General features: G+C 34.6%; 1 protein-coding gene across 2 annotated transcripts in view; it reads right to left on the reverse strand.

Moving 5' to 3' along the window:
* The window catches only part of VPS13A (vacuolar protein sorting 13 homolog A), a 107,734-nt gene that overhangs the window by 80,128 nt on the left and 11,900 nt on the right, over positions 1–15,706 (reverse strand). Inside the window, exons 5-16 of one of the 2 annotated variants that reach the window (XM_039361219.1) lie at positions 15,555–15,656; positions 13,149–13,255; positions 12,343–12,402; positions 11,856–11,915; positions 10,361–10,441; positions 9,731–9,788; positions 8,958–9,085; positions 4,988–5,094; positions 4,532–4,703; positions 3,373–3,435; positions 498–627; positions 132–226 (exon numbers count right to left, since the gene is read on the reverse strand). In XM_039361219.1, the coding sequence (XP_039217153.1) occupies positions 132–226; positions 498–627; positions 3,373–3,435; positions 4,532–4,703; positions 4,988–5,094; positions 8,958–9,085; positions 9,731–9,788; positions 10,361–10,441; positions 11,856–11,915; positions 12,343–12,402; positions 13,149–13,255; positions 15,555–15,656 (1,163 nt within the window). Of the gene's footprint in view, positions 1–131; positions 227–497; positions 628–1,488; positions 1,581–3,372; positions 3,436–4,531; positions 4,704–4,987; positions 5,095–8,957; positions 9,086–9,730; positions 9,789–10,360; positions 10,442–11,855; positions 11,916–12,342; positions 12,403–13,148; positions 13,256–15,554; positions 15,657–15,706 lie in introns of those variants that run through there. The other variant, XM_039361227.1, reaches the window with a different exon arrangement.

A 15,706-nucleotide genomic window follows, 5' to 3' on the forward strand; every position in this document is an offset into this window, starting at 1 on the left:
AGCAAGCAGACAAACAAACAAGTTACTTAATGCTTAGGTCTATGTATTATTTGTACTCTAGATACCATTGTTCATTATAATACATGATTGCTTTTTAAAGTCCAATGTTTGCTGACCCAAATCACACCCACCGTTTTTGGCAATGTTGGATCGACAGGAGTTTCACTGTATCCAATTGCTGCATAGAGCTTATCTTTTTCTTGTGGAGTCATAAACTGTTCAATACCTGCAATATCAAATTTTTACTACATTCAACAAAAACAAGTGCATTTTCATATGGTAGCATTCTATAACAAATACACAACATAAGGGTTTCAATTTTTTTTTTTTGACAATTATAGCTTTGTCGAATGCTTAAATCTACTTCATTAGTTGAACCAACTTTACCTTTTCTAATAGCTAAAGATATTATGATAAAATAGTTTGGTATTTAATCATAGTGAAAAGCTCACTCCAGCATTACAGAAATTATTGGATAAAACCTGCCATCTTTATACCTTTTGGCTCTTGTTTTGTTTCACAGCTTTTTCCTCCAGACCAACCCCATATCCAACTAAACCAGCCACCAGAGTCTTCATCATCTTGTTTAGCACCTGGTTTGAAAATCTTTAATCCAGCTTTAATAGCCTATTATGCAAAACAAAACACAAATTAACATTACTAACTGTATAACATCAAATAATTTATTTATTGTATCAGTTATAAAGAAAACCTAGCAAGGTGCCTGGGGAAATGCAACCAAATCTGAGCATGTCTTTGAAATGGGTAAATCTGAAGCAGGTATACTGTTTTCATAACATAAATTCATAATACTAAAAAGTAGCAATTGCTATTTTAACTCTGTGCATAAAATTAATTAACTCTCTTTTTGGAGCTTCATCTTTGAACAGTATTATCCTGTAGTTGATGAAGAATTTAGGCAATCCTTTTAAGTTACCATCACACTGCCAGAATCAAAATATCCACAATAGACAGATGACTTTCTAGGTCCAGCCTCAGCATACTCAACAGATTAATAACCCTGGGAATCAGGAATCCTTTCTCACCCTTCAAGATTACATCCTTTAAAAAATCATGCTCCCCCCCCCCTTAACTTCCTGGAGCAGAGAAATAGGAAATCTAATAGAGCCAACTGGATCCCTTGCCATCACCATTAATCTCTTTCAGAAAACATGTACCCCCCCCAGCTGCAAATATTGTCATCCAAGTTCTGCAGTTCTTAACTACCTTATCAGCAAAGATAAAACTCTCAGGAGGTTTTTATAATGCACAATAGTTAAATGGAGAAAAGTTCAAGTAAACTTCATTAAACGGCTCCTGACAATGGCCAGGAATTTGCTTCGTCAACTGATGGGATCACTGCCAATATTTCACACAAAATACATGCAGGGCTGCCATAAACAGCCCCTTCATCTCATGAATTTCAAACCTCTCAAAACATATCACAAGACAATATAAAACTGTCTGAGTATATTTTTAAACTATCACCTTAGAGCTATGGATCCAGACTCGATCCAATTTCTGTCTACCCATTCATAGATGAAAAATATTTTCCTCTTCTTTACTCATCCCACCTTCCTGCTTTAGACCTCCAATAGCAGCTGCAAAGGAAAATGTGCTCATATTTTGGGTAACTATAGAGGAGTACAGATATGACTTTGCAGAAGGAATGCAAGAAAATTAATAGTAAACACCAGCTCAGCCCTAAGAAAGAGAGTGAAAAGAAAATTCAAGATTACTCTGACTTGATTCTCCCTGATATTTGGGGGGCGGGGGGGGGGGAGATTCTATGCTTAAATACCAGGTAGTGATTTTCCAGGTTCCAGATTTTAGGGAGGGCTCTGGCAGCTATATTTTCCCCAATGCAGATAAATACTTTTTCCATTCTAAAGTTATTCTGATTTTAAAAAAGGTTTCTACATACTTATAGTCATTAAATTACTAAAAACAAAAATTTTACAGAGCTCAGTTGGGCATTTCTGCCTCTTTAGAGCTTGTCCATTTCTCATTCTTAAAGAGTATTTGAAGTACTCCTCTGAGTGATTAATGACAGTCTGTGACTGGAATAAGATCTGGTAAAAGTGGAAGCCAAAGAATGGTTGTCTACACTTAAATTTTCCCTAAGAACATCTTCATTCTAAAATGATGTAGTACCCTTGCCACTGAAGAATGGGTAGGAGTCAACCAGGACATAAACCTTGCTGGCCGAATGGTTATAACTTGTTCCTTTTCCCTCCAAACTCTTCCTGAGCTAAGGAAGCAATTCAGTGACTCCTGGGCAATGGATGTATAGCACAAAACAGAGTTAGTAAAGGCTCCAAACCTCTCCATCTTTAACAACTTAATGTACACAACAACACTGACTGCACATCTTACAGAAGGACCTTCAGTCAGGCTCATTCGACAACCTTTGGCTATGTTAGAAGTAATAGACAGGATTTCTTTCCTGGAATACCTCTACACTTGAAATGACGGGTAAGTTGAAACCACTGAGCACATCCTCCTTTTCTTATTTTACAGAGACATCTATGCTCATTCTCCTACTACCTATCAGGTTATTCAGACCAATTCTACATCTGCCCACTACACTCTGACTCCAAATCATTCATAACATTCAATACCAGCTTCTGTGGACTACATGGCAAAATTTGCAGGAGTCAAATGTGAGCTAGAGTTGATCAAGCTGGACACAGCCCATGACTTATTATTATATTGTTGTTTCTAATCTCCAATTATACAATTACAGCTTTTGCTGATGCAGATTATTCTTTTAGCAGCATATTCATCAGTTTAATTAATGTTATCATGTTTAACATTTTTAGTTTTATAGCAGTCTTAGTTTTAACCTCTGTCTTTCAACTTTATAGTCACAAATTTAGACCTACACTGTTTTTACATTATAAACAGAAGTAGTTTTAGACTTTCGACAATTAAGCCCAAAATTTCTATTGCTAAGCAAGACAATTGTTAAGTGAGTTTTGCCCCATTTTAAGACCTTTCTTGTCAGTTGTCAAGTGAATCACCATAGTTAAGTTAGTCACACCGTTGTTAAGTGAATCTGGCTTCCGCACTGACTTTACTTGTCAGGACACTGCAACCATCATAAATACATGCCAGCTGCCAAGTATCTGAATTTTGATCAGATGGCCATGGATATGCTGCCATGTTCATAAGTGTGAAAAAAGGTCATAAGTCACTTTTTTTTCAGTGCCGTTGTAACTTTGAATGGTCACTAAAAGAACTGTTGTAAATCGAGGACTACCTGTACTAATTTCATAATCTCGATGGTTTTACATTATACTTATATTTTACATTATAAATGCTGAACTAAAGACACTGCATTTTGTACAGTGTAGTTTGGAAGACGTTTACCTCAAATTCTGCCTGTTGTCTTGCTAGAGTGATACTGAATACATCTAACGTCTTCTCTAGTTCCTATAAAGAAAAGTACAAATGTTACATACAATACAAACTTATTTCTATGTATTTCTACAGAGTTTCCATCACCAAGTAGTGCGGTTGTAAAGTGTGATGTCAAAAATCCCAAGCCAGATTTTTCTTGTTCTGAAGCGCAAAAGAGGTATCTTAACTCTTGCTGAATTAAAACTGGGAAAAGCAATTTTTTGTCCCTGCTCCCTACCCAAGACTCTGATATGCATGCATGGTTGGAACCTTCATGCACAATTAAAGTTTTGGCATTCAAAATATACAGACAACTGGCAAAGGGAACCTTCCCTTGTTCAACTGAGGAAAAGAACTGGAGAAAAGAAGATACACTCCCTCCTGAAAAAGTCTTCTCTCAATCCAATCAACTGGGCAATGTCTACCCGTGGATTATCTGTAAGAGTCAGAGTTCAAGCCTGGGAATATGACAGAAATCACACTTGCCAGCATAACCAGGATGGAAAAGGGAGATCTCCTGTTTTTTCTGCACCTCTCAGGTGCACTTAGTACCAATGACCAGTGTTCTTTGGTACTGCTTCTGAAAGTTGGGGGTAGATGTTACCATTTTACAGTAGTTCCATCATTTCCTGAGTTGGTGATAGTAACAGAATTGGAGTTAGTGAGAAGTTAATAATAGCTTTGTTGCATTAATAGTAGCATACATTCCAGACAATGGAAAATAATTCATCCATTCTACCCTTTCCTGGTCAGGGCCATTTGGAATACTTGGGATGGTAACTAACTGGCAAGTTCACAGGACAGCTTCCAAGATGGTGAAGGGGAGGCCGGAAATAAAATCTTGTGAGGAATGGTTGTATATTGGATACTTTTAGGCCATAGAACAGACAACTAAGGGGATAGCATTCAAATATTTGAAATGTTATCCAAAGAAGAAGGGGTAGACTAGACAGGATAGGACTGACCAGAATCAATGGAAAACCACGATGAAGTAGATTCAGGCAAGATGTCAGGAGGAACTTCCTGTCAGCCAGTGGGGGTTTATAAATAAGTATGCAATCTACCATTATATTTTGGAAAACAATTATTTTTTAGTTTGTGATAAACATGGTGATTTAAAACCTCTAACCTCCAACATAGTCAAACTCTCTTGTATAAACTTCTTTGAAGTTATTTTTATTTTATAGAGCTCTTTATAACTTTTCACTTGATTCCTATGGTATCGAATATGTTCCCAAGACCACATTTGTAGCTTAGGTTGGACGTTTACTTCAAGAATGCCTTGGGTAACATATCGCCACCTAATAGAAAAAGAAAAAAAATGTTAGGACATAACATTACATGAAAAATTAATATTTCTTCTTAAATTATATTTTAGTAAAGCAATCTTCACAAATTAGTTTATAATTCTTGACTCTCTTCCCCAAAATACAATAATTAAGCCTATTACTTTATTAAAAAGGGTACACTTATGAAATTCTTTCCTATCAAGTTTCTTTGGGATTTTGAATTCCAATTTATGAGAATATTCTAACAGAAAAATCATCAGAATTGTAGAAGTTTCCAAAAATTATTGAATGTGTACCATTTCCTGGCATTGTTGTGAACAGGAACATCTGGCCTATATTTCCTATATGGTAAATTTCGGGTCATCATATCAATTGATTCAAGGAGTTCCATAATACTGAAATACTGCAAGAAAAAATGCAAAAATATATTTACTATTAGTATAGTATAATAATTACAACAAAATGTAAACAGCATTTGTCTTAAAGTTACATTATTTAAAGGTTGAATAGACTGGAACATTAAAACTTTCATTTTATAATGACAATGGAGTATTTAACTTTGAGTTAAAGTAATAATTATTCCACGAAAAATCTGCTCTTTGGCAGATATATTTATTTCAAGTTGTTTGCAAATCAATACTGATTTGAATACATGATTAAAAATCCCCATGGCTATGTGGGGAATGTTGTAAAAGGGAATAATGTTGGGAAGTATCCAGCCTGATAGGAAGGAGGGATGACGCGCGGGGCAAGTATAGAGTCACTGCACAACTGTAAGAGGGCCAAAATCAGCCCTTCTTGAACTCCTGTAGATGGCAATCTTGAATTTGTTCCATGCTGTTGTCTGCCCTCCTAATTTTTGCTTCTATAAGAAAAATGGGTGCAATATATATAGCAAAGTGGTGCACTGCATGGTAACAGGTAATTCTATTTCATCCTAGATTAAACAATAAATGCTATTCTGGTGAGCTTTTTCCTCTTGCAAACCTGCAGATATAGTGAAAGGAAGATAGCTGAAATAGTTCCTAGAATCTATGAGAAATACTTAACCTTTGTTGGCTAATGCTCAGTGTGGGTCTTGAGAAATGAAGAATCAGATATGATCACTTTCTCTCACACACAGGAACATGTAAACTTATATATAAAACTGAGTAGGGGTTTCCGGTTCCAGATTGCAGCGCCAGCGGATATGCAGAGAGACTGCTCTCCCCGCCGTCCTGTTTCCCTTTTTCGGGAGACCCTGGAAAAGGTTGAAAGTCGCCCTGGAGGGACAACCACTGTTGGGGAGGACCCTCGCTAGATCGCGGAGGGGCAGCAGCTCCTCCGTTTGATCTGAGGCAGCTCCTCAGGACCGAAGAAGAAAAGAGTGTCCATTAACATGGCCGCTCATTAAGTCATACCAGCCAAAAACCAAATTTACATCTAAGCACAATGAAGCATCGTGGAGGATTTGGGTGAGACCCTTCCTTTCCCATTTGTTACCCTAATTACCTTCCTGTGAAAGCCTTTTCAAACCTCTCCCCTGCTTTCAATGCAGCAGCGTTTCTATACTTGGGAATTTAAATGTTGAAGGAAAGAAAATAATAAGTAATTTTAATAATTAAAAAACTGGATTTTTGATCTTCGGATACCTTTGGGATTTTAAAAGATCTAATTACTGAGACTTATTATTTCTCTAACCATTTATTTTGGAAAATATCCTCTTTTTTGGCTTTTTAAAATCAAATAAAAGACTAACTGGTGTCTGGGAAAAGATTTTGTGGTCGAAAGGGGGACATCTTGTGGTGAAAACTGGCACAGCAATTGAATTTTTTTCTTCTTCACTCTCTTTTTTTTCAATTGTGAGGCCTGTTGACTCTCTTGATTTGCCCTTCATACTATCAAAAAAGATTAAGATTTGGAAACAGCTGGGTGGTGAAAACAGCTTTAGAAAGCGTGGAGGTGGACATTGGCTAATCCTTACTAAACATAGCCTCCACCAAAAGACTATCACTAATCTCCATGGAAACAGAGGGAATCTACCCACAACTTATTATAAACTTATACTTCAAAAAAATCCTTTAAGCCACCGAGCTAATAAAATCCCGAGTGAAAGCTGAAGATGTTTTCACCAAACTACAGATTGAACCCCAGACCCCAACTGTTCAACTTACAAGCAAAAAAATAATAGAAGAGGAACAATTTAACATCAAAGAGGATTCTACTCAACAGCATGTACAACTTACGGAGAACTTTGACAGACAGATACTGATGCCAACTAAAACACCTGTAACTCCAAAAGCAACAGGAACTGATCTACAGACATATCATATTGAGAACTTAGAGAACCTGGATGACCAAACAACAATTACAACACCGGATATAACTCTTTACTTCACTCAGAAAGAAGAGGAAGACCAGAGTGAATTGATGACAAGCATTTTAAACCAAATATGGAGATTTGAACTATTAGGGCAACAAACTAATAACTACAAAGGGGCCAGTTTCATTGAAAAACTGATCACTGGATGTTCTCCCTTGATTCAAACAATATGTGTGGGAAGCAAGGGAGATACACTGGACGTTGGTATGGAAGCCTGCTTGGCATTAAAAGAAAGCCAGAGTTAGACTTAAAAATGGGGTTTAAAAATGCATTTGAGGGTTAAGCAGCTTTTCTTTTAGAGATTTTGACTGATCTTAGAGATATTGACTGATTTAATATTTAGGATTCAGATTTATAATGGAAATTAAAATAATTTGTTAGATTATAGCCTTAATGGTTATAGAGAAATGGATTTGTGATAATGAAAGATATGTTATTAGTATATAAGGAGTTATTAGGATGAGAAATAGAATATATTGGTGAATAAAGAAATAATTTAAATTTTGGAATAATATTTGTATTTTAGTCACGAGAATTACTTTATAATGAAATGAGGGAAACTAAACCTATCCGAATTATAAATAGTGGTTATAAAAGGCTAAATTGGAATATGATAACTGGAATTAAATAAAACCTAAAAACAGGACTTGGATATATATAACTAAAATGTTATTGATAAATGTATAGATTGATTGAACTTTAGCTAGAAATGTACTAATATAAATGTGATATAATACCTAAGGGAAACAGAGAGGGAACCTTTATTGATGTACTACTCTGTTATTGGATTATTGATTACCCTATCACCACACTGCTTCCTAATTACCTGGTTGTTAAAATTTGAAAAATTAATAAAATTTGTTAAAAAAAACCCACAAAACCCCTGAGTAGTATTATTGTGTGCATATATGTTCAGTCAAAAGCCCTTCCCTTTAATGGAAATTATTAAGTGTATAGTTCTTAGATATTTCATCTCAGCTTATTATGAATATTTTGTCTATGATACTTTTCTGTTGACTTTCACTAATATCTAAAAAAATGAAGCTGTGGAATAAAAAAAATAAAATCCTTTTCAAGATTGTTCACTGTTTTCCTATCATTTGACAATGAGAACATATAAAACGCAAGAAAATTAGTTCATATGTCATATGTCTAGAAAGTCACGGAATGAAATAAGACTTGGGAATTATTACTTTGTAGGTTCTCTGAAATAATGTTTTCTTGCTAGAGCTGAGTTCTCATGTCCTTCACCTTTCATGTGTGTCAAGATGACATACAAGATTAAATATTTATCTGTTCTTCTACGTTTATATTTTAAACCAGGATTTGTATATATTTTAAACCAGGATATGTATTTTAAACCAGGATTATGTATAGTTTACTATGTTATTATAAGCAAACTTATGTTTACATTTCAATATCACTTCCAATATACAGTTTGGACTAAAACAAGAACAAAATGTTATTAAAGTATCACATATACATTTTCTAATTGCACCCACAGGGATTTTCAAAACTGATGATCTGAATTCCATAAAGAGATAGGCGTTAAAGTATATGTCCCACAATATGGCTAAAAATTCAGGAGAATGAAAAGTCCCATCCTCAGATAGCGCTGTAATTGATTAGTTGATTGTATTTGAGTTAGTATTGACTCCTGGTAGCTGTCTCTATAGTTTTCTTGACAATATTTTGGAAGTGGCTTGCTATTGCCTGCTTTCTGGGGCACATTTTTGACATTTAAATAACCTTGATATACAAGCCTACTCAAATATAAATTTGGGAATTCTTTCAAGGATTATCGCAAACTATAATCTTGTAAAAACATGCAAATAGAACCATGAAAATTTAATTGAGAAAATAAAAAAAGTTGCTATAAAAATCTAAATCATTTATATAGTTACCTGTGGTTTATTCAATTCAATGGTTATATCCTGAAGATTTACATCCACATCTAGTTTTGGTGCAGAAAAGTCAACATCGGATCGCGGATTCATACGGAGTTTAGCTTTAGCTGAAATGGGACGGAATACTAAAAAGGAGAATTTTGAAAAAGTTAATTAAGAAACAGATAGGTCATGCAAACAGATTAATTTTTTTCAATATTATATGAATTCTCCTTATGGAGGGGTAAGAAAATAAGATCCACTTTTAGGCACCAAAGTGAAAGCTAAATGTTATAACCAGTTGCCCAACTAGGGACAAGACTATGCTATTTTTGCTCACATATCTTCTGGAAGATAATTTTTTTTTAACTATAATCTCCACAAGCACAAGCCCCATCACTATTGTAGTCTATCCTACTGTGATAACGCAAAAAAGGTAAAACTGTGCCAATAAAATGTTAATTTCAGTCCTAGATAGGTAATCTAGTGCCAATCACTATCTTACAAAGAAACCTCTAAGTTTCTATTATTTTTGTTTCTTCAGACTTATAAATAGAGAGAATTTTCAAGGTAGTAAATACCTCTTTGTATTTTATCCAGAAGTAAATCAGCAGTCAGTGTAACATTTTAGCAGACATAATATGATCCCCTAAGTTCCTTATAAATCTAACCATAATTGCCTGTGTTAAATGAAGTTTTTGGACTAAATAAAAATGTAGCTCCAAGAGGAAACTCTACCTATGCATACTATACTCCAGATGTAAGTTTGTTAGGAAATATTAAAAACTTACCAAAACTATAGCCTTCTGGAATCACATTAGTGCTTGCAATTCCATATTTTAAATGTTTCTTTTGGGGGGAAAAATGGAATTGAAAATTTATTCACAATCAAAATGCAAAATGCAACATATACCAAAGAGAGTATTTTTCCCAAGCGATATACTAAACTGATCAACTTTTAACTTAAAATACAAAGACCCAAGGATATATACATAATATATATAAAAACAGACATAGATTTTCTAAGTTCAGTGAATCTTTTTTTAAATGCCTTTGAGTCAGTTTTTGATTCCTGGCAGTTGCCTTGAGTAGACCTTGTAATTTTCTTGGTAAGGTTTTCCACAAGTGGTTTGTCCTTGCCTCCTTAGGGTTAAGAAAGTGTGCCTGGCCCAAGGTCACCCAGCTTCCTTCGTGCCTAAGGCAGAATTAGAACAGTTTCCTGCTTTCTATCCTAATGTCTTAATCACCATATGAAACTGATTCTCTCATCAGTAGTGCTTCTTGAAAAGATAACTAGCATAAGACTACAGCATTAATGATCTTTGTTTAGTTTAAAAAGACATTGTATAAAAATATAAATGCACTGTAATCCATTTCGGACAAATTATGCTAGAAATGATTTATTAGCTTTGCCTACTCACCAAAGATTCTTTATAGTCATCATGATAAAACATTTCAGACTTCACATTCCAGTATGCAAAGAAGTTATCCAATCGAACTAGCTGAAACAAAAAAATTAAATAGAAATGACTGAATCTCATATTTAAAGTTATCATGATCTAATATCTTATAGGTATGCATGTTTATGGAAGTTATTACAAATATTGACAAAACTTAAATATATGTAAATGGAATTACTGAAATTAATCAAATAAAGCAGGGGTTCCCAACCTTTGCAACTTGGTGGCCCAACGGGGGAGAGGGGAACTGGGCAAGTTGAGCTGCACATGTGTGTGCACATGCACTAGGCCACCGTTTGCAAAAGTCGAGCTATGCGCACACACGTGCACACTGGCCCACAGCTCATGCAGCCCAGTTGTGAATAGGTCATGGCCTGGAGGTTGGGAGACCCCTGAAATAAAGGATAAGAATGCTACAGGCTGCTACAGAAGGATTAAATATGAGATATTTTTCTCAGAATAATTTATCGTATTGCATTTTTAGTTTGTATTAATATACTGAAATAGGATGCATGAAAACATGTAACACGTTAGTTCTCAATTATGGACTATGACCATCAGAGCAAAAAAGGATACCTCTCCTTTGTATTTAGCAGTCAACAATATGTTGTTTTTAATGTTATTATTGGAAGAGAATACAAGTCATTCAAAATTCCTTTGGACTGGGATAGCTAAGCATAGTATATAAATACTAAGTATATATAGTGTTATAGTATATAGTATTATATAGTATATAAATACTAAGGAGGCAAGGGTGTTGAAAAAGTGAAAAATTGTGGCCTGTGTGTCTGCTCTTCATTGTGATAGTTTTGACAATAAGGAACAGTCTCTCTCAAAACACCAAATGCTTGGCCTTCTCATAGCCCTCCACTTCTTTAATCTTTGCTCCCCTATTTATGAGACCTAAGAAAGTCCTTGCTTGTGTGGCAGTTGAAAAAAATTGTAAAAACCATATAGCCACTTTTTCAGATACTGATGGCTCCCTGATCTTACTTCCTGAATTCAAAACCAGCTGAAACAAGGACAATCTTTGATTAGTTAGAAAATGGGGTTGCTATTCTTCATCTGTTATTTCTAGGTTTAAAGTAAAGTAAAGAAATCACTATAGTTCCATGTACCAATGGTCTATGAATCATTAACTGGTTATCACTTTACTAAGCCATGTAATAATTTCAACTTATTGATCAACTTTACCAACCCGAGTTCCTGAATAAAAGCAGGATATAAATCCAACAAACTTTTAGTCCCTTCGCTCTATCAAAATTACAATATGCACATCAAAAAACTTGCCATGTATCAATTCAGTGTAGTTGTGATTTAGCTCTGCTCAAAATGAGATTAATATGTGAAACAAACAGCAAAAGAATGAAACCTCCCTCGTGCTTTACATTAACACAAACTCTGAAGGAGTCTCACAGCACATTCTACTCAACTGGATTTCCACATAGGACTCTACCTTATAGAACAATTTAGTAGTTGCATCTTGCATACATGGATTCCAATTTTGATCTGAAGTCTGTAATAGAAACAGAAGTTATTCTGACATTACTTTACTGATTTATGTTGTGAGACAGAACAACATTAAGAAAGATTTCCCCCAGCTGTCATCAGGAACACCTAAGTAGATTTGTGTAGTGTTCCATATTTAGAAATAAAGTCTGAACAGAAGGCATCTTAGTCAGTTCTCAAGTATAAAAACCATCTTTCTGTAGAGACTACCCAAATTTCAGATCTGTTTTTCTTTATAAATAATGCAAACAATTTTATTTATTCAAAAATAAAATAAAATTTATTCAATTTCAGTTGTGCTTTAATTAAAGTTATTTTATTCCATTTTCAAAGTTGTCATTTATTCCTGAATTACAATAAAAGAGGCTATATACATATCAGACACTCAAAAACAGAAACAAGTTTTTAATTAAAAACTTGAGCAATGATAATACCTGTAAACTAAAATTTTCAAGCGAGATACCAAATGACAGTGGATTATCTTTATTTGTGATCTGTAAAAAAAAACAAAAACCAAATATTTTTCAATAAGCAACAATGTAATATATACAGGTATACAACATGCAGGATGTAAAATTTGTGGCAACATGTGTGCCTTATAATAAAATAAAAGAGACATTTCTTGATTTTTCTCTATGTATATTGATTTTATAAACCAGAATGATATGAATTGCTATGATTAATTTTGGATTAAGATTAGCTAAATTTCATATCTTAGCTGTATGTTTCATCCTAATATTCCCAATATAGTGTCCTTAGCGTTCTACTCTACAAATACTCCTTTATGTGTATGTATTTTAGATTAGTGTACTGTTGCATAAAATAGTACCTTCCAAATCTGAACTACAATTTGTATAATCATTATGGGCCTCAGTCAGAGAAAAGCTGTCTTTAGTTTTAAATCTAAGGTAGGAATTTATATATTTATATTCATTAGTTCTGCAATCCACTAAAACTAGAGAAGGAAGTGGATTCAAATGTTATTTGTTCAAAAAGTTCCCCAGCATTACACCAGTACTTAAAAAAATAATTTAATATGCAACTTTGCAATCATACCATCATTGAAACCTTCCAAATTATAATGATACGATACGCAAATAAAGATGGCACAGTCTCAACTTTCTCAGCAATCACTTTCTTTATGGGTGAACAGAATAAAGATTATTCTTCTATACAACCATCTAAAGTTATTATTCAAATTTTTACAATTTATCTGAATATTCTATGCACATATACTTACATCATCTTCATATCGTATATGGATGTTGGAAATTTTCAACTGAAGGTTTCTTATAACTTGAGTAATTAACTTTTCTATGAAAGTATCTTGCTTTTCTTCTGCTTTATCTAAATTAAGTGAATGCTTTATATTATTAAGCAATGGAGACTACAGTTGGTTTAGGCGCAGAAATAATATTCAGGAATACATAACAAGTATTTCTATACAGTATATTGTTCTATTTATATATTCACACAGAGATACAAGAAATAGGGTAGGTAGAAATTAAATATTAGTTCCTTTGAAGGGATGAATGCAATCATCTCTTTTTGCAACAACAGATTTGTGTCTTGTTAAACATGGAAGACTAAGAAAGGGTGCTTAGGAACTCATTTGATGTAATCATTGGAGATGACACAAGCAGCCATGCTAACTGTGGCCAAAGTGTGATGGAAGTTGGTCAGTCAAGCTTAAAATGGTGGGGGTTGGATAAAGAAAAGGATGAAGAGAAATGAAAAGTCAAGACAAAGGATCACTGGGATCCTTACAATAAACAGTGATGCTTCAGCTGATTGAAGTAAATTCAGATCATCTGTATAACATTTGTTACTGAAAACTAACAGGACAATGTCTGCTGCTGATTGAAGCAATTAAAGGATTATGTTGGAACTAGATTGAAATGACCATGTCTGTTACAGATGTGAGGAGTTAACATTATTCAGAACCTCAGTCTACAATGATTCAGCTTCACAGCATTAGAAAATAATAAGAGTCAATAATTAAATTGGTAGGCTGCAAGCTATGATTTGTGATTCCACAGGCACTTAATAATTCATTAAGTGGGTAAGAGGTCTACTGAATCCCTACTGAATTATACCTTTTAAGTGACTTATCAAAGGGGCAGCCAAACCTCAACATTTCATTTAACCAACAGCATGGATCCTATGGTAAAATACTTACATTTAAGCAAATGCTAAATATATAAGTCATAGGCAAATAATAAATAGCCACAAATACAAGTGATGACTGCACAATTCTTGGAAATTTTTTTATATATTTTGAATAGATTGCAATTCTATATTCAACATATTCAAAATAATAGATTCAACCGCTTTTGACACTTCTGGCCATGGGATCTTTCAGCATTCATACTAGAATCAATCAGCATGAAATAAAACACAATATATTCTGCATTTCAAAAGAAAGCAGCCTCAACTAGAATATTCTGCTAAATGTTTTAATGGATTTCTGTTTTAATTTCTAATATAATACATATTGGTAAATATAACAGAATTCAGAATCCTAGAAGCAATTTGGAATGAGATTTGTCAGTTTGTTTTAAACATTAAGCAAAAAGCTTTTGCTGCTTGTTTGATTGCCTTTAAAAGATTTCTATGAGCAGCAAAACCTTCTTTGGAAAGCTTTTTGTTACTTGTCTGACTCTCTTTATGACCCAGCTAGGACTCCTCTAAAGGCAATCAGACAAGCAGCAAAAAGGTTTCCAAGGACCCAGCTTCTGCCATGGCGGTTTGCTGCATGTGTTCTAACCTAGTCACTTTTTTTTTTTTGAGTGGAACTTTTTCTTCAGCTTCTTAATGCAAGCTGCAGAAAGATTTTCTTTGCTCCCTTCCTTCCTTTCCTGTGTTCTTCAGTCTGGCAATCACTTATCAAGATAAGTAACCTAAGATTCTGTCACTCTCTTTCCAGGCATCCAGTAAATTTAGCAAATGAGGTGGGTAAAAGGGATCAACAATGGAAGACAGAGGTGGAGAATTTAGTTTCAGCACCTAATTGGTGGAGGAGTGGGAAGAAAGATCAACAAGTCTGTCCCTCCTAACTTTTTTTTTTCTGTTTTCTTTATTGGAAGAAATTAGGTTTTGAGGGGAGGGAAGGGTTAAGCAAGGAAAAGGGGGAGAGCCTCTTTTGAGATGCCTCTCCTAAAGCTGCCAGCCTTGCGTGCAGGTAGCTGGCTTTTCCAAAGCCTAGTGAGATCCAGGAGAATATTGCAGTCTCCAAAAGACCAGCTGATCTGGGCAGAAAATTCCAAAAGCAGTCATCATTTCCGTAAGGAATTATTGGTGTGCTGAAAATGGTGGCTGCTTCCAGGAGGCATGGAGAGCAGGCCAAGCACCGCAGGTTCCCAGTAGGAGGAAAGAGGTGGGGGGCACTGTAGTATCCCTATGACTGGTCGCAAGGGAAAATGACACAGAGGTGCTGTAACCACTATAACTTTGAAACAGGGTAGTACTGTATATAGCTTTGGGGGGAAGGGTCTTTCATAATTTCAAATGGCTGTTAAGTGAATGATCATATCTCAAGGATTACCTGTATTTTGTAATTTTTTAATTTTATTGCATTTCTATTGATTTGCATTTGATAATGCTTTGTGAGCCACCATTCAGTTGGCATTAAAACTGAATGACTTACCTTTGTCAGCAATCTTTTGTTTTGCATCTTCAATTCTTTGCAGTTCCTTTTGCTTTGCTTCCAGCTGCTGCTTTTCTTCTTTTTCAGCATCATATTTAATACCTAGTAGAATGGATTATTTTAATAATTAAACACAAGTAGATTAAAACAAC

Source organism: Crotalus tigris, unplaced genomic scaffold, assembly GCF_016545835.1.
Source record: "Crotalus tigris isolate CLP2741 ecotype Arizona unplaced genomic scaffold, ASM1654583v1 scf7180000017585.4430047, whole genome shotgun sequence".
In the NCBI taxonomy this organism is placed as follows: Eukaryota; Metazoa; Chordata; class Lepidosauria; order Squamata; family Viperidae; genus Crotalus; species Crotalus tigris.